General features: G+C 51.9%; 1 protein-coding gene across 3 annotated transcripts; it reads right to left on the bottom strand.

Moving 5' to 3' along the window:
- Positions 1–3,651: 3,651 nt before the first annotated feature.
- On the bottom strand, positions 3,652–16,859 carry SMG9 (SMG9 nonsense mediated mRNA decay factor). 3 transcript variants are annotated; one of them, XM_072607820.1, is made up of 15 exons: positions 16,558–16,785; positions 15,209–15,462; positions 14,613–14,772; positions 12,987–13,061; positions 12,644–12,911; positions 11,047–11,144; positions 10,142–10,254; positions 8,095–8,206; positions 7,228–7,323; positions 7,052–7,137; positions 6,406–6,512; positions 6,209–6,316; positions 5,997–6,125; positions 5,678–5,822; positions 3,652–4,179 (listed from the first exon to the last, which is right to left on the bottom strand). In XM_072607820.1, the coding sequence occupies exons 3-15, from the start codon at positions 14,766–14,768 to the stop codon at positions 4,101–4,103; spliced, it is 1,572 nt and encodes a 523-aa protein (XP_072463921.1). In that variant the 5' UTR covers positions 14,769–14,772; positions 15,209–15,462; positions 16,558–16,785; the 3' UTR covers positions 3,652–4,100. The 3 variants fall into 3 exon arrangements, with proteins under 3 accessions (XP_072463921.1, XP_072463920.1, XP_072463922.1); XM_072607819.1 differs by lacking the exon at positions 15,209–15,462 and having other exon boundaries at positions 14,613–14,776; positions 16,558–16,859; XM_072607821.1 differs by lacking the exon at positions 15,209–15,462 and having other exon boundaries at positions 5,734–5,822; positions 14,613–14,776; positions 16,558–16,859.
- Between the last annotated feature and the right edge of the window lie 5,052 nt (positions 16,860–21,911).

The following is a 21,911-nucleotide window of genomic DNA, read 5'->3' as shown; positions in this document are numbered from 1 at the left end:
ACGTACAAAAATAATGCTAGCACCTCTTTTTGTGGTAGCCAAGGACTGGAAATCAGTGAATGACTGAACAAATTGTGGTGTATGAACGTAATGGAATACTACTGTGCTATAAGAGACAAACAGGCAGACCTCAGAAACACCTGAAAAGACTTACATGAACTGATGCTGAGTGAAATCAGAACCAGGAGAACATTGTACATTGTACATAGTAACAGCCACAGTGTGGAAGGACTGATTTTGTTAGACTTAGCCCCTTCACAACAATTCAAGGACCTAAAACATTTCCAAAGGACTCATGATGGAAAATACCATCCACATCCAGAGAAAGAACTATGGAGTCTGAATGCAGAGGGAAGTAGACTATTTTCCTTTTTTGTTCTGTTTATTCTTTCTCATGGTTCCTCCCACTAGTTTTAATTCTTCTATACAACATGACTGATGTGAAAATATGTTTAATAGGAATGTATATGTAAAGTCTATATCAAATTGCATGCCACCTTGGGGAGAGGGAGGAGAGGAAGGCGAGAAAATATAAAACATATGGAAGTGAATGTTGATAAGTGAAAATAAATGAATTAACTTAAAAAAGGACCTTCTCTCCATGTGAGAAAGGGATGAAGAAAAAGATAGAGGCAGAAGACATTTGAGTGATGTGAGATGAGCAACAGGGGAGAAGAGGAAACTCTCAGGGAAATGCTTAGGGATGTGTAGAAGGATTGTCTTGCAGCGGTGAGGGTCCAGTTGAAATTACATAACACCTTTGTAATGACTTTTTGTAATTATAGGACACCTTTGAGTCAGGACAGTTAAATGACTTTCTCCAGGCTAGTTCAGCAGCGTGTGTGTAGAAGTGAAGGCAGCAGGTGGGAATAATCCACGGCTGGGGTTTGGAAGATTTTTTAATGGGATAAGGGCAAAGGACAAACAGGGGTTGGAGTTGCAGAGGGAGAAGTAGAATGATAAGATCTTAATCAGATAAAGGAATTTCAGAGTTCATTAACATGGTGGAACACGTGTGGGTGAGACCATATCTGTGTGTGGCTGTGGTGTAGTTCATGGCAAATGAGTAAGCGGCGGATTTGGGAGGTTTGGTTATTTGAGGGAGTATCCATATACTTGTTGAAGCACCCTAGGATGAGGGGACTTGAGAAGAGAAAGACTGAGCCAGGCACTCAACTCATCAAGGAAGAAGAACGTCCTTTGGACAGCAGCTCCAAGAATATTGATTGGGTGATACATAGGAATCAAATAAACCTCAAAGGTTGAGAGGTTAATGAATGATGTTGGTACAGATAGTGTTTGGGCGTGGTAATGGGAAGCAAGAAGTACTGTAACTGCCCCGCCAAGACTAGTGAATGGAGTACGATATAAAAGCGTAAGCAGTTCTGGAGAGGGAAGTCATGCCATCAGTGGAAGGGTGGGGGGCGGAGAAACTGCATCACAGCGAGGGCAACAAGACTCAGAAAGCAAGAATGCAGAGGGTTTGCTACTCATGGAGCAGGCATCAGAGGGCAAAGGGGGACCAGGAAGCCCCAGAGCTGGTTTGGGGACTTTGGATTGAGGGGAATGGGAACAAGGAAGTAGTTAATGGTGGATGGAAAATGGAGTGGGAACAATGGGAACCAGGGACTCAGATTCCCTGGGATGGGGTGGAAGAATGTAGGTTGTCAATTATCCACAGAGGGTCACTCTTTGGAGTTGTCCCAGTGTATCAGTGATCTATGTGGGGCCAGAGAGTAGCTGAAAGTTGATCAAGTGTTCTGTGGAGTACCAGAGGGCTGCCTCAGGCATGAAAAAAATTATTTATCCAGGGTAAATTACCCATTATGTTAGAGGAGGGATTTAAACCCAGGTCTCAACTCTGAGGCTGGCTTCCTATCCACTGACACATTGCCTCTGTCTAGTCTTGTGTGGTGTGTGTGTATATCATGAGGTGGGTAACTTTGTTCTAGGTCCTCTGGAGACATGGTTCATCACTGTATCGATTACAGTTAAGACTTACAAAGTTGTCTTTCACCTTTGAATCTACCTACCCATCTATCCATCATCCATCCATCCATCCATCCACCCATCTATCCACCCATCCATCTGCGTGGTAGTCCTCAATGACTCTGGATTCATGGAATGATTACTTTCATTGGAGCTTTGGAGGGCAGAGATATTCTCATCCTTACCTCAAGGGAGGCACACATGGTTTCAGACTCTGAGAGGATGGGAAGGGAAAAGGGAATAAGCATCTTTGAAGCACCTACTTCGTGCCAGGCACTGCACTTTTTTGTGTTTTTAATAAGTATCTTAGTTAATTCTCACGACCTTGGAGGTGGATACTATTACTGTCTCCATTTTACAGTTGAGGAAGTTGGGGCAGAGGTTGAAGGACTTCCCTAGGGTCCCACAGCAAGTGTCTGAGGCCACATTAGAACTCAGGTCTTCCTGATTCCAGGCCCAGTGTTCTACTCCCTGTGCTATCAGAGGCTGCTGTCTTTAACGATGGAAGAAGACTTTGGGAAATGGCGGACGTGTTGAGAAGCTGGAAACCTCCACATCCCAGCTTTGTCAGTTTGCCTCCCGAGAGACTCTGGGAAATTTCCTCCAGGATGGGTGGGATTGTGCTGAAACCTTTCATCCCTAAACAGAGAGGTCACTTACTCTGTGTGTGTCTGGCACGTCCCAATCTGGATAAATTCCCCAACTTCTATTTGCCATGTGGGAGATGAATGAGTTTACTTGTGATGGTCTTTTGTATAACTAACATTTGGTGGGAAGGAGTCAAGCCTGCAAGTATAAACTTGGGGTTAGACCTTCCCCTCTAAGAGACAGCAACAAGGAAACTGGCTTGAACCTGAAAACCCAAACTGTGATCTCCTGGATCAGAGATATTTAGGGGAGCAAGTGCTAGAAGGTTGGTCCAGCATCCTCTTAGGGGACACCGGGATCACGAGCCTCACGGCACCTTCTGTTCTATTCTGGTAGGGCCTGGTGGCTGATACTGGGATAGTATCTCAAGAGCTCCCCTCAAAGCCTATTCAGAACATTCTGTGTATCAGAGTACACATTTTACGTAGGCAATCACATCACACACACACGCAAATTATAAAAACCAGTCCACATGACAATGGAAGCTATTGCCTTTGTCTGCATTTACTAAGTTTATTTCATAACTGGTGCATTAATTCCCGACACATGGCAGACATACCCGTATAATTCCACCTTTCTCACTTACGTAAGCAATAGAATGCAAGCATCGATTCCTAAAAGATGCAAGAACTGACTAGCATCTCCCTGAACACCAAGCTACTCAAGACTAGTTACTTATCTGTATAACGTGATTTCTACAATGTATATGATAGGACAGCCAAAGGTGGTGTCTGCACTGACTCGTCTGTACAATGAGTAACAATTCAATCCCACAAACATGGATTAGGTGCTTACTGCATGCTGAACTATGTGCTGCTGTCTGCACACAGAAGGCTGTTTTTGACCTCCGGCCTGGCCTGACCTCCTCCATGGGCAGCAACCCTGACCGGCTGCCTGGGGATTGAGGCAAAGACAGAAGCTGACCGGTGCCCTCCTGCCCAGGCCTGGTCTTCCACGGGACCAGGTCAACTCTAGGCGAAGAGGACAGTGTCTCGGAATGAGAAGCCTACACGGTGCTGTGTTACCATCTTTATTAACCAACAAATCTGACCCAGAATAGGAGCCCTCGAGGACAGGGGCATCACTGGCCCTGGCCACCACAGGGACAAGACTTGGAATTCGGGAGCTCAGAGCTCCCCACCTCGTCTGGCTGTCCATCCTGAGAACAGGGGGCTGGGAGAGGGGCCCTGCTTCTTGTTCGTCTTGGAAATGAACCACCTTCCTCCCTCCATCTGTGGGGATAGATGAGCCCCAGGCTCCACCAACCCCTGAGAACCTTCCACTGCCCCCCTGTCTTCTGAGCAGCTGAATCCCCCCTGGCTCTCCTGCTGCTGCTGTCTGTGCCCCTGGGGGGTGCCCGGTGTGCTCATCCTCACACACGGCAGCTGGAGGCGGGGAAAGGAGGGACCCACTGTCCTCCTGGGAACTTAGGAAGCCCTGCATGCCACCCTTGTTGCACACCCTCACGCCAGCAGGCGGCTGTACTCAGCCAGAGCAGAGGACTTCTTGACCCCATCCCAGATCCGGGCAGCATAGTGGAACCTAGGCAGAGGGGAGGACAGGCGTCAAGCATGAGGCAGGGAAGTGTCTGTCAGAGAACATCAGTTAGAGGGGACCTTACGGAGCACCTTCAGATCACAGCTCCAGAGCCGGAGGGGAGCATACATGGCAGTTGCCTCAGACCTACCACTGTGCAGATGAGGAAAGTGAGGTCCAGGGATCTTACTGGGAAGTCAGTGCACTTCCCATCTCAGTTTCCTCATCTGTGCAGTGGGCTACCTCACAGGGTGGTCTTTTGAAGTACTGAGGGCCAGCAGCCATCAGGGAAGGGTCTGGTGAACCACCAGCTGAACAGCTGATCTGCAGGATCCCAGAGGAAGGCCCAGTGGGGGAGAATCCCTTAGAAACAGACCTCTGGCTGTCTTCCCATGAGGTCCTTCCCTGCAGCCTTAGAAGGGAGGCAAGGCAGAGATGATGGAAAAACTGAGGCCTGGAGAGCAGCCCAACAACAGGCTGGCCTTTGGGGCCCTCCTGCTCGCTTAGGGTTACTGCCCACATGGGCCTCTCTGTCCCTCCTTCCTCTGCTGTGGATGGCCCCGAATACACATCATGCCCCAAGAGGCTCCTCCGCCCCCATCTGGCTCTGTCGGCTGGCCCAATGTCATGGGTTCTAGTCCTCTGCCAAGGGGTTCCACCCACCAAAGTCTCTCCAAGACATAGCCTGCGGAGTTGAATACTATGTGCCCAACACAGGTCGACCACAGCAGAGGGCACTGGGAGCACAGCCCTCTCAACCTGGCTTGCTGCTGCTCTAAGTGGTCCGAGATCACACTGGTTTTCTTAGAGATAATTCATCTAGATGTCTGGGGCATGACAGTGGTCTGGCTAAGCCTTCGCTATCGTGTGTGTGTGTGTGTGTGTGTGTGTGTGTGTGTGTGTGTGTGTGTGTGTGTGTGTGTGTGTGTGTGTGTGTTTGTGCATGTTCATCTACAAGTGTACTGATGCTGGTGACTCCTCAGACCCCAAGGTACTCTTTCTTTACCCTTCTTCTCTCTATCACATTCCTTATTAGACTCACTTCTAGTCTGTCAAGGTCTTTGTGATTCCTTACCAGGGGAAAGAAGGCTTCTCTCTCAGATCCATGTTGATAAACATGGCATAGAGGGAAAGGAAGGAGCCCTGGGACACTCCACTGGAGACCTCCTTCCAGGTCTGTTACAAGCCATTAATGACTGTCACTGGGTTCCCCACTGCATCAGGATGGCTTGTGGGGGGAGAACACTGAAATCTGGGCCCTCTCCCCACCCAGTGTGTTCATATAGGTAAAGAGGGAGGCTGGTCAGAGGAGGTTCAAGGAGCCCAGGCTGGCTGAGCGATTTCTGCTTCCCCTTTTAAATGGGCCCAAACTATTCTTTTAATATTTTCTGTGTTCTCAAATTCTGCCAACAGTGCAAGGCAGCCTCTGGCACCCAAGTCACTGTCCATGGGATGTGCCCGCCAGCTGGCAGGAACTCTCCCTCCTGTTCCCCAGGGGCCGTACCAGTTCTTCTCAGTGAGAATGGTGTGTGAGAGCTGTGGCCGAGCCATGGACATCACCTGGCTACGCAGTTTGGTCACTAGGGACTGGAAGCTGGGGTGACCTCGGTAGCCCGGGAGAAGGGAAAACAGCGGGCTGGAGCCTGGTCCTAGGGATAGGAGGGAAAATGTGAGAGCACTGGCCCAGGTGCCTCTGCCCTTCTCCTCCAGGGCATCTTTCAGCACCCCTGTCCTTGGGCAGCCCTTCACCACTTCTGCCCAGGCAGGGCACTGCCCTCAGCCTGGTACCAGGTACCCTCAGCCCAGTATCCCACAGCTGGTACCTGCTCGAGGCAGGCTCTCGCTTTCCCCTTCAGTGTCCATGAAAGGCACTAGGAAGAGGTTCACCTCCGAGTCCAGGAAGTCGGGAGGCAGGCCCGGGAAGACGTTGCACTGCAGCATGGACAGAGTGCCTAGGGAAGGGGAGAAACAGCCCTGGGTGAGAGCAAGGTCGGGCTAAGACAGCTCCCGGGGCAGGCCCAGGGCAGCCCCTTACCCTTGTAGCGCAAGTGGGAATGGGCCATCAGCTGGTCAATCACCAGGTGCATCTGCCGAAGCTTCTGAGGGCAGAAATCCTCACGCCGGGCCTTGTTCTGCAGGAAAACTGAGGGAGAGGTGGCTGGTGAGATCCCTGGGCCAGGCAGGAGCAGCAGCCATAACTTCCCTTGCCCTCCTTGCATGCAGCTGCCTCACCCAGGTGGGGGTAGTACTCCGTGCCCTCATCCGAGCCTGATGAGCTGCTGGCCTCGTGGCTGGGGGAAGGGGTAGATGGCTTCACCATCTCTGCTGTCTGCAGAAACCTGGGTGGGGGAGAGCAGAGAGGCTGGCTGCATTGCCTGGGGCCACACAGACCACATTGGATTGAGAGCCAGATGGCACCTGAGGGTGTGCCAGGCATCAGGGCATCTGCCTTCTCTCCCAGGTGCTGAGAAGTTCACACCATGACAGTTTTGGGACCCTGTTAACCATGGAACCCAAGTCATTCCGATCCTACAAACGCTGCCTTGTTTGAGCCATATGATAAGGCTGGAGGGAGGGGCTGTCCTTACCCCTATTTTACAGATGAGGCCAACAGAGATGCTGCACTCTGCCAGGGGCATGCAGCTAGGGAGGGTCTAAGGCAGGACTGGAACCCAGGCCTTCTTGACACCAAGGCCAGTGCTCCAGCCACTCCACTGCGGTTCCTCAGTGGCTCTTACAGTCCAGGATTGCCCATGGGTGCACAGATAAGAAGCTCCTCAGTCTGGATCTGAACCTGGAGTCCTGACTGCAAGATCCAGTGGCTCCCCTAACGTGTCCAGCCCCACCCTTGCCTCCCTCCTGTCCCTTGCCCTCTCACCGGTATAGACTGAGGTCAGTGAACCAGTCCTGCACCACAATGACCACGTGGCAGACTGTGAAGAGGAAGGCTGCGATCTGCAGGGACTGGAAACAGACACAGAAAGTTCTCAGCTACATCACGGCCCCTTTCCCCCTCTCCTTTGATGATGCTCCCCCTCGCCCCAGGCCACTCACCTGCATCTCCACATAGGTGTGGGGGAGGTTGTACTCTGGGGGTAATTTGCGGTCATTGTTGATGAGGTGGTCTAAGATGGATGGACTCAGGATGGGCTGCGGGGAGGAAGGGGAGTCAGGGTGGCCCAGCACCTCAGGAGGGTTTCTGAGCCCAAGTTCAGGGGCCATGCCCAGGGTGACACTGCTGGTGGGCAGGACAGATGGTTTCATCCTCTTCCCTCGTGGCTTAGCCATGCACACAGTGGGTGCTTACTAATGGCTCTAGTTGGCTCCAACGTGGTCTCCAGGCCCCTGATCTAGTGCTCTGCCCATCGGGCCTAGTGAGGGAAGGCCTTAAAGGATGGGAGGGAGGGAGTGCAGAAGGGGAGGAGGGCAGATATTAGAGGCCTGGGGTCCATGGCCTCTGTCCACCTCTGTCCCGCAGTCTGCTATTTGGGGGCCACATTTGAGGAGGGGAAGCTGAGGAGCTGGGCTGCAGATGCTGAGGACACATGAGCTGGGTTCGATGGCTGGAGGGGTTCCTGAGTAGAGTATGTATTAGCCTTGTGTGGCATGGCCCCAGAGGGCAGGGCAGGGAGTGGGGGGGGTAGGTGGGGAGGTTGTGTGTGAAGCTGGCAGACATAGGCAGTGAGGGCCCCAGGACTGGTTGTTGGGAACTCTCTTTTTGGGCCTGATAGTCACTGAGGCTAATCCTGATAAATGGTCAGACTGACCTCCAGGGGGTGGTGGACAGAGACTGGACAAATGGACCAACTGTTCTGGGGACACTACAGACAGCCTCCCTTTTCTGTACATGGAGTGACCTAGGGGCTGGAGACGTGGGCCAGGGGTTGGGGTGGGGCTGGAGACACAGGTAGGGGGTCCTACTTGGGTGTCCAGGAAGACGATCCGCTCCTGGGTGATGAAGAAATCGATGCCACTGGTCTGGTTGCCTCCACGCTCCTTCATCTCAGCGCTCTGAGCCCGGAACACATATGCCCTGTGGGGAGGCCAGGACTGATTCCCTCCTATCAGACACTCATTAGCACCCTCTTCCTCATCCGCCTTCTGGGCCCCCATGGGTGACTCGCCCTTGGCTGGGTGAGGTCATTCCCCTCATGGGCTGGTATCAGGTGAAGATCTCCAGTACAGCGCCCCAGGGGTCTGTGCTTGGTCTTTCTACCAATGACACAGTCCCAGATGGAAGGCAAGTCAAGTGAAGGCGCCAGAGTTAGGACAGCCCTCTGCAGGGACAGCTCTGTGCAACAATGCAGGGGCAGGAGTTGTGGTGGGCAGGGTGCCCACCTGGGCTTCAACCTTGTTTTTGACACCTACTCACTTCAGAGGACCTGTCTGACTTCTGAGTCTGGGTCCTCAAATGGGGATAACAGGGCTTGCAATACTTGGGTCAGGGTTGTGAGGCTCAACAGATAATGTGGGTAAAGCACTGGACCAGCCTTAGAGTGCCATGTGAATGTCAGGGGCGGGTCCAGGGAGAGCTGCTGGGCTCCTCCATCATGCAGTTCTTTGAGCAACCAGCCCAGCTTTGAGAACCAGCACTGGACTGGACCCACAGGCTGGAAATTCAAGAGTGACGATCAACTGACAGGGAGCCGAGGGAAGCCAGTCTGAGCAGGCAGCAGCCCTTCTGAAGAGCAGAGAGTTTTAGTGGACCACAAGCATCATGTGAGAATGGGGAGGTCTGACTTCTGGCCCCAGGAAGGTGAAGAGCCTGCTGCAGACCCTATCTTCCTCAGCTCTTCTCATGGTGCTCCCCTGGGAGCCCGTCCTCAAAGAGAAGTGGCTCCAGCCAGGATCAGTGGCTCTGAGAACTGATCTCTCCCTCCCACCCCCATGTTGTGCATGACCATTAAAGGTCGGCCTGAGGTGCAACAGGAGGTGGGGGACCAGCCTCCGGTGGGGGTAGGGTGCAGGAGATGACGTTGCTGGACCTCTGGTGTCTCCAAATCAGAACTCCCCTGCTCCAACCCTCTCTGGGACCCGGTGCATTAGAAAGCTTCAGGATCCAGGGGTGAGTGCTCTGCATTCCTGAGGGACACCCGAGCCATTTCAGAGGGGCCTTTGGGAGACAGCATCTCCACCTCCACTCATGTAAGCCAACTCTAAAGGGGCAGGGCCCAAGGAAATGTCAGGATTCAGATTAATGCTGGCTCCCTCACTGGCTCCTTCTGCATACCTGCATTTATTAAATGCCTACTGTGTGCCAATCTGGGTGACTCTGCTGAGAAAAATATCAAGCTTAGCTCACCCTGGCCTAGGAATGGACAGAGCTCAGGCCACTGGAAAGGTGAGACTGACCCAGAACCACAGGACACTGTGTGTCCCTGAGGGCGGGCAACGCACTTGGGGGAGAGGACCCAGAAGGGATTGGGGAAGGCAAAATCAGAGAGGGGGCCCAAAATATGAGTCAGTTTGACAGGCAAAGAGGAGAAGGAAGAACATTGTAGGGAGAGGCAGGAGGGGAAGGGAGCAGAGTGGGCCAGTGTGGCTAGAGCAGAGAGACACCAAGAGGGCAAGAGGAAGGGAGGGAGACAGAGAAGAGAGAGAGAGAAACAGAGGGGTGGGGGGAGAGAGAACATGAGAATAAAACAAGACTAGGGAGGGCCTTGGACAGGAACTGTTTCAATTCTGTTTCTGCATCTCCAACACCTAGCAGAGAGGCTGCACACAGCAGGTGCTTAATACTTGATTGGTTCATTGAATGAACAACTGGGAGCCTGGGAAGGCCTCTTGGCAGAAGTGGGATGAGCCTGGGGTGGGAGTGGAAAGACCTCAGACTACAGCAAGTCTCCAGGGGTGGGAGGAGGCTCGTCCTTTGATGATGACACATCTGCCAAGGGTTTTACTTCTAAGCCCCTCAAGCTTCCCAACAGCCCGGGAAGTAGGCACCAGAAGGCCACCCCTCCCACCTTACCTCTGATCCTCCTCGGGAGTGTTGGCCGACAGCAGGGACATGACCATGGACTTGCCTGTTCCTTGGAGACCCAGGACCCCTACCACCAGCACATCCGTTTGATCTAGCAGGTACTGTGGGGATAGCAGACCCCACGATAGCGTCAGTCTCATGCCCCCAGGGGAATCTGGGAGGGGCGTGGGGTATGGCTCAGAGATGGGGACCATGGTGTGCCAGGGCCTTGGGCAAAACTGAGACTTGGGGAGATGAACCTGGGTTTTGTTAACGTACAAACACCCTAGTTCATTTTGTGCATTTACAAACATGATTCTGAGGAGTCCATGATACCAAGGAGGGGAAGAGCCCTCCCTTGTGCCCCTCCCCCCAGGTTATGACCCTCCTCACTTTGTAGAGGGATGGGCAGTTCCAGGCAGGGGAAGAAACTTGCTGGAGGCTTCTCAGCCCCCATCACAAAGACAGGCCTCCACCTCCCCTGCCCTAAGGAGCCTCCTCTCTCAGGAAGGGGCCAAGGAAGACCTGAGGACCCAGACTACAGAGGTGGAAGGCCCATCATCTTCCTCATGAGGCAGACCCCCCCAGCCCTGGCTGGACCATTTGCCCGTAGACAGGAGGGCTCTGTGCTATGCCTTCCCACCTGTGGGGAGCCGTCAGGACCCAGGACCATTGCTGCCACTGCACTACAACAAATCACCATGAGAGGATGAGCACTAACAGATGCTGAGGCCAGAGCCAGCTCAGACTCTTGGCTGCATGGGGCCTCCCACAAGATCCGTTCCAACCTGCCCTGACCAGGGCTCACCCAGGCCTGACTTGGACACCTCCAATGGCCGTGGAGACCTACGTCATTCTTCCTGGGTAACTCGACTGCTGCCCCATGGGCAGAGGGCCTGGGACAAAGGGCTTACCTCAATAGCGCTGTCGCACCAGTTCATCTGGTCATCCACCAGCTTAATGCTGTGTTTCATCCGCTCGGGGGGGAGCAGCTTGGCCTGGCCCACCACAGCTGGGAGGGGGAGAAAACAGGGACTCTGTCACCCAGACTGGGGTCTCAAGAGCTCTCACTGAGAGCGGGGATGTATTGCCTTTCTGTTGTCTGTATCACGCAGCAGGCACTTAATCAATGCTAAGTGGCTGACTGAAAAAGGGGAGTTCACAGCATAACCTCAAACAAGAGGGCAGGGGAGGGTGGCGAGATGGGAAGTCTTGTCTCTCACCCAGCCCCCAGTCCTCTCTGGTTCCCTGGCCCCTCCTCACTGCAGCAGACACCCTGGTCAGGGGCAGTGACCTTTTACCTTTGGGGCATCCCCCAGGATAAGCAGGCCTGGCTGACGGGTGAGCTGTAGCGAAGGCCTCCTCCTCCCAGTCATTCTCCCTCTACTCACAGGCCTTAGCACTGCTCACCCCTACTCCCCACCCTGATCCATCCTCCCCTCCACTGCCCAAAGGATTCAGCAACACACGCCAACGTCCCTGGCAGCTCCCCCTTCCCTTCATGATACAATCTGGTTTTATTCTTTTGGCTACACAATGGGCATGGTTATTAGTACAACGATGGGCTAGGTCTACAGTTTACAAAGAAGGCCCGTGCTAGGCATGTGGGTTCAGACAAAGTTGGAGACTCCTGAGCAAGGCTGCTGGGGCATGGTAGCAGGATCCCAACCCCCTCTCAGGGGCTCTTTACACCCACGTCCTTCCTAGTTGGACACTGGAGAGAATCTGGCCATTTAAATGCCACCCCTGGCCACTTTACATGTCATTAAGAATGTGTCTCCTCTGCTCCCAACTTAGTCCCCCAACTGAGACAATGGTGGACAGACAAGAAATGGAGGGAGGCCTGGCCTTGGACGAAGGACATTCAGTACTGACTATGTGGTCATCAGATCTCTTGGGGCCCCAGGCAGCTTCCCCTTTCAGTGGGTACAGGGGCTTCTGCAATGGGGCTGAGGTGATCTTAGCCCTGTCTGTACTCCCAAAACCAAGGGCCTAGCCATCGAGAGTCTAGATCAGACACAGCATTAAAAGGACCCTCAGCTGTGCCTTTCAGCAAAGGGAGGGAGCCCCCAGGTGCTGAGCATCCTCCCAGCACTGTGGGGGGGGGGGGGACCCAATGTTTGAGCATCTGAGTACATGAAAGTGGAAGGAGCCCTTCAGTCCAGGGGTTTATTACTATGTTATCGCAGGTGACCGTCTTGGGAGAGATTTGGGAGTACAGAACTCTTCTGCTTTTAAACAGTGTTTACAGGGTGTGACTGAGCAGGGCTGGGGGCAGCCCGAAGCACTCCAGGGCCTGGCATTTCATTCCAGGATATGGAAATCTTTTGCATTCTGTATTTGCTCATCTCTCTTTAAAGATTATGCCTCCCCCCATTTTAGAGTGCGCTTCTACTTTGTTCTGAGGACTCCTGCATTCAAATGTGTTTCCACACCCAGCATTACACCATCACCCCCAGAACCTTGCCGGCCTTGGCTCCTGGGAGAAGACAGCCTCTACCCCCAACTTACGGTCCATGGCAGCGGGTGTCGCAGTGCCCATGCCTCGGTTCTGTATCTGGTAGACAGGCTGGGTGGGCCGCTGGCCTTCCTTCTCCCCTTTGGGAGGGATGGGGACCACTGGAGGGGGCGGTGTGGCGCCTTCAAGGACTGGGGCACCTGCCCCGCTGGTTGGGCCCTTGGCTTCTTCCCGAGGCTTCATCAGCACAATCGGTTTGTCCAGAGGAGCTGGGGTCTGGGGGGCAGTGGGAGCTGGGGCTGGCGGGGCTGGTAGTTTAGACTGCAGAAGAAAAAGAAGCTTGGAGTGACCCCAACAATGCCCTGCCCCCTCCCTCAGGACTTCCCATGACCTTACCCGCTCTGCTGGAGGCTTGGAGAGAATGATTGGTGTTTTCTGTATGACTGATGCCCCTGCCTCCTCCGTGCCATCCTGTGGAAGGGAAGGAGGAGTGCTCCAGCTTTGCTCAAGGCCCTTCTCCTTGCACTGATCCCCGATCTCTCCTTCCCTCCCCACCCCACCCCACTCAGAGGAGAAGACTTATTCATGATGCATGTGATGCAGAGGGGAAGGTGGGGAAGGGGTGCCACCTTCTGCCCTGGCACTCCATCCTTCTTCCTGCACCATGGCAGGGAAGAGCCCACCTTCCTTAACTAGACGACTGATCAAATCATCTGTGAGTGTTAGTGGACAGCCCTTTTAGTCTCCTCTCCATCGTGGAGATAGCTGTATCATGACTCCCTTCTGGGCCACCTCCCCCACTGGAGGGCCAAGGTAGCTGCCTGAAAGGAGGCAGACCAACCAGCCCCCACATGCCCACTCCAACTGAAACCTGAGACTGAATAATGATCGAGAAACTCAAAGAGAAACTAGAGGGACTGGCACCTTCCACCCCAGAAGTGCACAAAAGGTCAGCCAGGAACCCACGGGAGATCAGACTGGAATTGCTCAGGCCCAGAGGCTCGTCCTGTGATGCCCTGGGTGGCCCTGAAGATCCCACAGGGGCTCCTGAACTTCAAGGGTCCAAAGAGGGCCTAAGCGGAGGAAGCGGTGGTCAGCACCAGAACCTGAGGCATATGGGGTGAGGTCAAGCAGGGCCTCAAAAGGCAGCAGAAGTCAGAGCCTGGCCAGGGTCCAAGCCCCAGGTCAGGAACTAAGACTGGAAAGAGGACCGAAGTAAGGCAAACACCAGCCAGTCTAAACAACCGTTAACAACACTGCAAAGAGAAACTCAAAGGAAAATGGAATTTCCACAAGGACCACGTGAGTACCTAGAAGAAATGAGTCAAGGGATGAAAAACAAAAGCTCTGGAGGAAAGAAATGGAAGGAGAGGAAGCAGTCATGGCCCCCACAGGGAATCCCAGCAAACCAGAACAGACAGCTTCTCCAGAGCCACAACAAAATCACAACGTTGGAAACAGAAAAAAACCCAAGTTCTCATGTAAAAGACTCCCCGAGAAACAGACTGAGGAGATATAATTTAAGACTCATTGGCCTCTGGAAATCATGGTAACAAAGAAGCAGCCCACATGGAGATGCCCTGACTTTAGAACCAAGGGGCGGCAGGCTGCCTGCCCCACCCCCTCCGGGAACGCCAGACCCCCTCCCACCCCAGGCTCTTCCCCTGGTCCTCTCAGGATCTTATGCATTTACTTTGCACATCTGGCATTCACTTCTCTGTGCCTGTACATGAATATGCAGACATACACGCTGCCCTCAGGGCAGGCTCTCCTTGGTTTTGCTTTTGGCCTCCAGTTTCTAGCAGAGGGCCTCGCCCACAGCAGACTTCTCTCCTTTCAGCTACAATGACCCCCGGCATCATGATGACGATGATGCCCCCTCTTAGCCACTGCAAGTTCTCTAAGGCAAGCGTTGGGTCTCTCCACTCTTGTCATCTTGACCACAGGTCTGGGGGCTCTGGAGACTAGATGATCCCTCCATCAGGCACATAGGGCCACTCCCCCCACCCCACAGGCACTCACCCGTCTCTCTCGATCTCGTTCCCAAGGTGCTCCATAGTCTCTCTCCCGACCTCCAGGCCCAGACAGGTTCTGGGGACCCCCAGAACCAGGTTCTTTCCATCGGCGCCGCCGCTCTATCCCATAGAGTCCTGGCTGGCTGTGCCCAGACTCTGACATGGCACTGCCTAGTAAGGAAAGAGGGAAAATTGGAGGTCTTCCCTGAAGCAGTGTGCAGGCTCCTGGCACTGAGATTGGAGTTCACCCAGCTCTAGGAATCTCAGACCAAAAACCAGCTCTGGGACCTCAACATCCTGCGAGGTCACATCAGCCTGGACCGCCCATCTCCTTGGCACCCCTTGCCCTGGGGATGGTGAAGGTGGGTGGTGGAGAGCTCCTGCCTGATCCTTCCCTTAAGGCCTTGCCACCTGGCTGTACTTCTGAACTTCACCATGTGCGGGGGACCCTCTCCTGTCTCTACCCATTAGTGTTGTCTCCTCCATGAGGCAGGGACCGGCTGCCCTCTTTTATACCCCCAGTGCTTAACACAGGGCCTGCGCCGTAGTAGGTGTTTGATACATGCTTTTGGATGGACGGACCTGGTGTGGGAATAAGGAGACCTGCCTTTAGGCCCAGCTTTGCTACTTCGGGAAGTTCTCTTCCTCTGACGGTACTCCCTCTTCAGATGTACTCAAACATCTGAATATCCATCACCACGGCACAGTGCCCAGCGCCTAGCAGGCACTGAAATGGTCACTGAATTACGGGGAGCCATAATCAGAATATAATTGTACACAGCCTCATCTCCTTGAGTTCAAATTCTGGGCCAGTCACTTCACCCTGTGTGCCTCAGTTTCCTCATCTGTAAAATGAACTGGGGAGGGAAATAACAAATCCCTCCAGTGTCTCTGCCAAGAAACCCAATGGGGTCACAACAAAAGAACGAACACAACTGAAACCACGCAACAACAATAAGAATGGGGGTTGTCCCGGAGGGGCGCAGGCAGTTCACCAACGGTAGATAGCCTCCCCTGAGTCACTTGAGCAGGGGCTCTTCTGCCTTCCCCAGGGCAAGGACCCCCTGTGGACCCCAGGCTCCATTCCATCCTCCACCCTTGGGGCCTGGGTTTGCTTGGGTTGCTATGGCAACAGCCCCACCCACATGCCACGTGACGCCAGGCGCTGGGAACGGCCCCTTCCCCACCTTCCCACCACGCCTGGCCCCGCCCCCTCAGCTTCCATTGGACCGTTAGGCCCCCTGAGGGCGGGAGCTGGCTTCCTGCTGTCATCTGCGTGGCTGGCGTTCCCGGCACACAGGGGCACACGCACAGTGGGCAGTGGGCACACACACCGTGGGCACACAGGGGGCACACAGAGGGCGCTCCATAAATGCTTGTCGCCTTCACACATCTTTTGCCACCGTCCCTTATGCTTTCTACAGATGAGGACATGAGGTCCAGGGCCATTAAGTAACTTGCCCAGGGTCACCCAGGTGGTGACAAAAGCGAGACTCGGACCCGAGGCTCTCCCCTTTCCCCGCTTAGGCATTCAAACGCCAGGGTCTCGGGACAATAAGGGGGGTGTTGCCCCCTCCTCAATCACTTCCGGGTTGGGCTACCGGCCATGGTGGGGAAGAAGAAAGCTAACGGAGGCGGGAGGACTGAATCAGGCACGTGCCGGGTGGGTGGAGTCCGTTCGTCCGCGCGCCTCGCTCCGAACTGGATGCGGATTGGCTCGCTGGCGCTCGGAGCTCGGCGCGCGCCGATAGGGGCGCGGCTCTCCCTGAGCTGGCCCCTGACTGGTCTTTTGGGCTTAGAGCGGAGGCGCGAAGGGGGCGGAGCCTCCTCTCTGAAAGGACCCCTGATTGGCTGGCACGGCGGCGGGTGGGGGCTCCCAAGGCGGGAGGAGGAGCCTGGTGCGCGCCCGCGGTGGGAGGAGCCCTTTCGCCCGCGCGCCGCCTGGCCCTTACCTGAGCTGGCCGCTGAATGGCGCCACGACCAGGGCGCGCGCTTCTCCTGCGTTGGGCTATGAAGGGGCCCGTCACCGGCAAGTCAACGGAAAACGCTAGGGAGCGATGCTGCTGGCGTCCCGCAATCGGGGGGCGGGAGGAAAGGGAGGGGGGAGAAGGGGAGCGACGGTGAAGAGAGCACTGTCGCTAGAGTGACGTCATCGCGCATGCGCTGAGGGTGCCGGGTGTGCGCGAGTGTGAGGAACTGCGCATGTGTAAACCTAGTCTTCGGCTGAGTGTCGCTCCCCGCCCTTTCTAGGCTGTGTTCTCATCTGGCTCTACTACGCCTGCTCCAGATGGGGCGGGGCTGGGGCTGTCGTTGGTGACTGGTCGTGGGTTCGAATTCCTCCCCTGGGTCCCTGGTCGGACCTGCTACCGTATAAAAGCTTCTGGATTTAGAAGGACCTTGAAGATGAGCTTGTGAATGAAGCGCGCCCCAACTCCTCCTCCTGGAAGTCTTCCGGAATAGAGAAGCGGGGCACGGGAGCCCCTATCTTCCCGGCCCAAGCTCGGAGGCCTTCCGGGTCACGACCCGTGGCTGGGGGAATGACCTCCGCCAGCGCCCTTGCCCTCACTACCCTCGTGTCAGATGAGAGGGTTGGACTGGGCGGAAGCTCCGAGCCTGGCCTCCCCTGTCCTAGGGCCCCTCCCACCTCTGACCTCCCCTGTCCTAGGATCCCTCCCACCTCTGAGCTCCCCTGGCCCAGGGCCCCTCCCACCTCTGACCTCCCCTGGCCCAGGGCCCCTCCCACCTCTGACCTCCCCTGGCCCAGGGCCCCTCCCACCTCTGACCTCCCCTGGCCCAGGGCCCCTCCCACCTCTGACCTCCCCTGGCCCAGGGCCCCTCCCACCTCTGACCTCCCCTGGCCCAGGGCCCCTCCCACCTCTGACCTCCCCTGTCCTAGGGCCCCTCCCACCTCTGACCTCCCCTGTCCTAGGGCCCCTCCCACCTCTGACCTCCCCTGTCCTGGGGCCCCTCCCACCTCTGACCTCCCCTGTCCTGGGGCCCCTCCCACCTCTGACCTCCCCTGTCCTGGGGCCCCTCCCACCTCTGACCTCCCCTGTCCTAGGGCCCCTCCCACCTCTGACCTCCCCTGTCCTGGGGCCCCTCCCACCTCTGACCTCCCCTGTTCTAAGGGCCCCTCCCATCTCTGACCTCCCCTGTTCTAAGGGCCCCTCCCACCTCTGACCTCCCCTGTCCTAGGGCCCCTCCCACCTCTGACAACTCTTGTTCTAAGGCCCCTCCCAGCTCTATCATACATTCATCGAAGTATTAAATGTGTAGGTCTTCTATTTGAGATCCTATGCTTAGCCCTGGGGATACAAAGATACAATGTAAGGTGCTTAGAATCTAATGGAAAAGATATGGAGAAGTAACTAATTCCAGAGTGTTAGGGAAGGATAAAGGAAAGCTGAAGCAGGACCTTCCAGTGAGCCATTTATGTCAGACTTGGGAGGGCCCTCAGAAGTGGGAATGTTAGAGCTGGGAGGGGCCTGAGAACGGGAGTGTCAATTAACAAACATGTATTAAGCTTCTTCTATGTGCAAAGCAGTTCTAAGTGTCGGAGATTCCGATGCCAAAAGCCCTTGTTCTCGTATCATTTCCTCTGATGGGGGAGACATGTAAACAAGTGAATGTGTACAAGATAAATTCAGTATAAATCAAGGGTAATCTCAGAGGGAAGGCACTCACCATGGGACTTGTTGGGATGTTTATGGGTGCACACAGGCACAGGCACACACTTAGCAAAGGATTTTTTGCAAAAGGCCATATTTGAACTGAGCTTTGAAGGAAGCTAAGTCAGAGGTGAGGAGGAACAGCATTCCTGGCACAGGGGTCGTCCAGTACAAAGGCAGGGAGAGTGATTGACTGGTATTGATGGAACGTAGAACAGGAAAGTACTGCAGTGTAAAAAGCCAGTGGAAAGGCAGGAAAGGGCCAAGTCATAAAGAACTATAAATGCTAAACTGATGATTTTATAAAGAGAGCCCTGGAGTTCACTGGGTAGGAGGTCACATGGTCAGACCTGTGCTTTAGAAAAATCTCTTTGGCAGCCGAGTGGAGGATGTATTGGAGAGGAGAGAGACTTCTGGCAGGAAGACCACTTAGAAAGTCACTTCAAGAGGCGGGGGTGGGGTGGGGTTGGGGGGTATGGGCTCCCAAGAGCCAGCTATGCTACATAGGCAGGGCATAGAGTGCCAGCCCTAGGATCAGGAAGATCCTCCAAATACTGCCTGAGATACTAGCTGTGTGATGCTGGCCAAGTTATTTCACAGCTGCCTGCCTCAGTTTCCTCATTTGTAAATGGAGACTAGTAATAGCACCTACTTCCCAGGACTGTTATGAAGATCCAATGAGACAACATTTGTAAAATAATTTATAAATCTTAGTAAATGGGGAAAAACTACCACATGAAAAAATCAAAAGTGATTTTGCCCAATTTTTTTTTTTTTTGCATTTCTCATTCTTATTCGACAGAAATAGTCACTCTCCCTGTACAGATTTTTTTTTATTTTTTTTATTTTTTTAATGTTTAACAATCACTGCCATACAATTGCGATTTTATCCCTCCCCACCCACCCCCCACTACCTCCCTCCCTCCCCACGACTGCATACAATTCTGTATAGATTCTACATATACTTTCCTATTGAGTATATTTTCACTATAGTCATGCTATGTAGTCAGACTAAGATAAATGAAAGAATCCGTATAACAAATCAGAATATGATACACAAACAGATACATATACACAAACATGATCTGCTACATTATGTGAGTGACTTCCATATTTCTCTCTCTGAGTGTGGAAGGTATTTTGCCTTGAGGTCCACCATTGGGATTTTTTTTTTTTTTTCAGAAGTTCTTGTGTTATTACAAAAATCTAAGTCTACCAGAAAAAACTCTCACACGCTGTGGTTGTTGCTGTGCATAAAGTTCTCCTGGTTCTGCTCCTTTCACTCAGCATCAGGTCATATAAGTCCTTCCAGGCCTCTCTGAAGTCTTCTTGTTCATCATTTCTTATGTCACAATAGTACTCCATTACATTCATATACCATAATTTATTCAGCCATTCCCCAATTGATGGACATCCCCCTGACTTCCAGTTTTTGGCAACTACATAGAGTGCTGCTATAAATATTTTTGTACATGTGGGACCCTTTCCCATTTTTATGATCTCTTGGGGATATAGTCCTAGTAGCGATATTGCTGGGTCAAAGGGTATGCACATTTTTGTAGCCCTTTGGGCATAGTTCCAAATTGCTCTCCAGAATGGTTGGATGCGCTCACAGCTCCACCAACAATGAATTAGTGTTCCAACTCTCCCACATCCTCTCCAGCATTTATCATTTTCTTGTTCTGTCATGTTTGCCAATCTTATAGGTGTGATGTGGTACCTCAGAGTTGTTTTGATTTGCATCTCTCTAACCAATAGTGATTTAGAGCATTTTTTCATATGATTATAGATAGCTTTAATTTCTTCCTCTGAAAATTGCCTGTTCATATCCTTTGACCATTTATCAATTGGGGAATGACTTGTATGATTATACATTTGGGTCAGTTCTCTATATATTCTAGAAATGAGGCCTTTATCCCCGAGCTTAGCTGTAAAAATTTTTTCCCAATTTACTACATCCCTCCGGATTTTGGTTGCATTGGGTTTGGTTGTGCAAAAACTTCTCAGTTTAATGTAATCAAAGTTATCCATTTTGCATTTCATAATGCATTCTATCTCTCCTTTAGTAAAGAATTCTTCCCTTCTCCATAGATCTGATAAATACACTATTCCTTGCTTCTCCAGTTTATTCATGGTATCAATCTTTATACCTAAATCATGTACCCATTCTTGTGTATGGTGTCAGGTATGGGTCTATGCCTAATTTCCGCCACACTGTTATCCAGTTTTCCCAGCAATTTTTATCAAACAATGAGTTCTTATCCCAGAAGCTGGGGTCCTTGGGTTTATCAAACAGAAGGTTGCTATATTCCTTGCCTACTGCATCTTGAGTGCCAAGTCTATTCCACTTGTCTACCTCTCTGTTTCTTAGCCAATACCAAGTGGTTTTGATAATTGCTGCTTTATAGTACAGTTTGAGGTCTGGTAGCGCTAGGCCACCTTCCCAAGCATTTCTTTTCATTAGTCCCTTTGATATTCTGGACCTTTTGTTTTTCCAAATGAATTTTGATATTATTTTATCCAATTCTAGAAAATAATTGTCTGATAGTTTAATTGGTATGGCACTAAATAAGTATATTAATTTGGGTAGAATTGTCATTTTTATTATATTAGCACGGCCTACCCATGAGCAACTAATGTTTTTCCACTTACTTAAATCTGACTTTATTTGTGCAAAAAGTGTCTTGTAATTGTGTTCATATAATCCCTGGGTTTGTTTTGGCAGGTAGACTCCTAAGTATTTTATACTGTCTACCCTAACTTTAAATGGGATTTCTCTTTCTATCTCTTGCTGTTGAACTTTGTTGCTAATATATAGGAATGCAGAAGATTTGTGTGGGTTTATTTTGTACCCTGCAACTTTGCCAAAGTTGTTTATTAATTCAAGTAATTTTTTACTTGAATCTCTGGGATTCTCTAGGTAAATCATCATATCATCTGCAAAGAGTGATAACTTAGTTTCTTCTTTGGCTATTCTAATTCCTTGAATATCTTTATCTTGTCTAATTGCTACAGCTAACATTTCTAGTACCATATTGAATAATAGTGGTGATAATGGACAACCTTGTTTCACCCCTGATCTTATTGGGAATGCATCTAGCTTATCCCCATTGCATATAATGCTTGCTGAAGGTTTTAGATAGATACTGCTTATTATTTTATGGAAAGTTCCCTTTATTCCTATGTTCTCCAATGTTTTTAGTAGGAATGGATGTTGTATTTTGTCAAAAGCTTTTTCTGCATCTATTGAGATAATCATGTGGTTTTTGTTAGCTTTGTTGTTGATGTGATCGATAATGCTAATAGTTTTCCTAATATTGAACCAGCCCTGTAGTCCTGGTATGAATCCTACCTGATCATAATGTATTAATCTCGTGATAAGATGCTGTATTCGTTTTGCTAAAATCTTATTTAAAATTTTTGCATCTATATTCATTAGGGAAATTGGTCTATAATTTTCTTTCTCTGTTTTTTCTCTTCCTGGTTTGGGTATCAAAACCATATTTGTATCATAGAAAGAATTTGGGAGGACTCCTTCTTCCCCAATTTTCAAGAATAGTGTATGTAGTATTGGAATTAACTGTTCTTTAAATGTTTGATAGAATTCACTTGTGAATCCATCTGGCCCTGGAGATTTT

The sequence above is a fragment of the Notamacropus eugenii genome, chromosome 5, assembly GCF_028372415.1.
Source record: "Notamacropus eugenii isolate mMacEug1 chromosome 5, mMacEug1.pri_v2, whole genome shotgun sequence".
In the NCBI taxonomy this organism is placed as follows: domain Eukaryota; kingdom Metazoa; phylum Chordata; class Mammalia; order Diprotodontia; family Macropodidae; genus Notamacropus; species Notamacropus eugenii.
The sequence above is the reverse complement of the archived record's forward strand: the minus strand, read 5'-3'. Positions and strand labels throughout refer to the sequence as shown.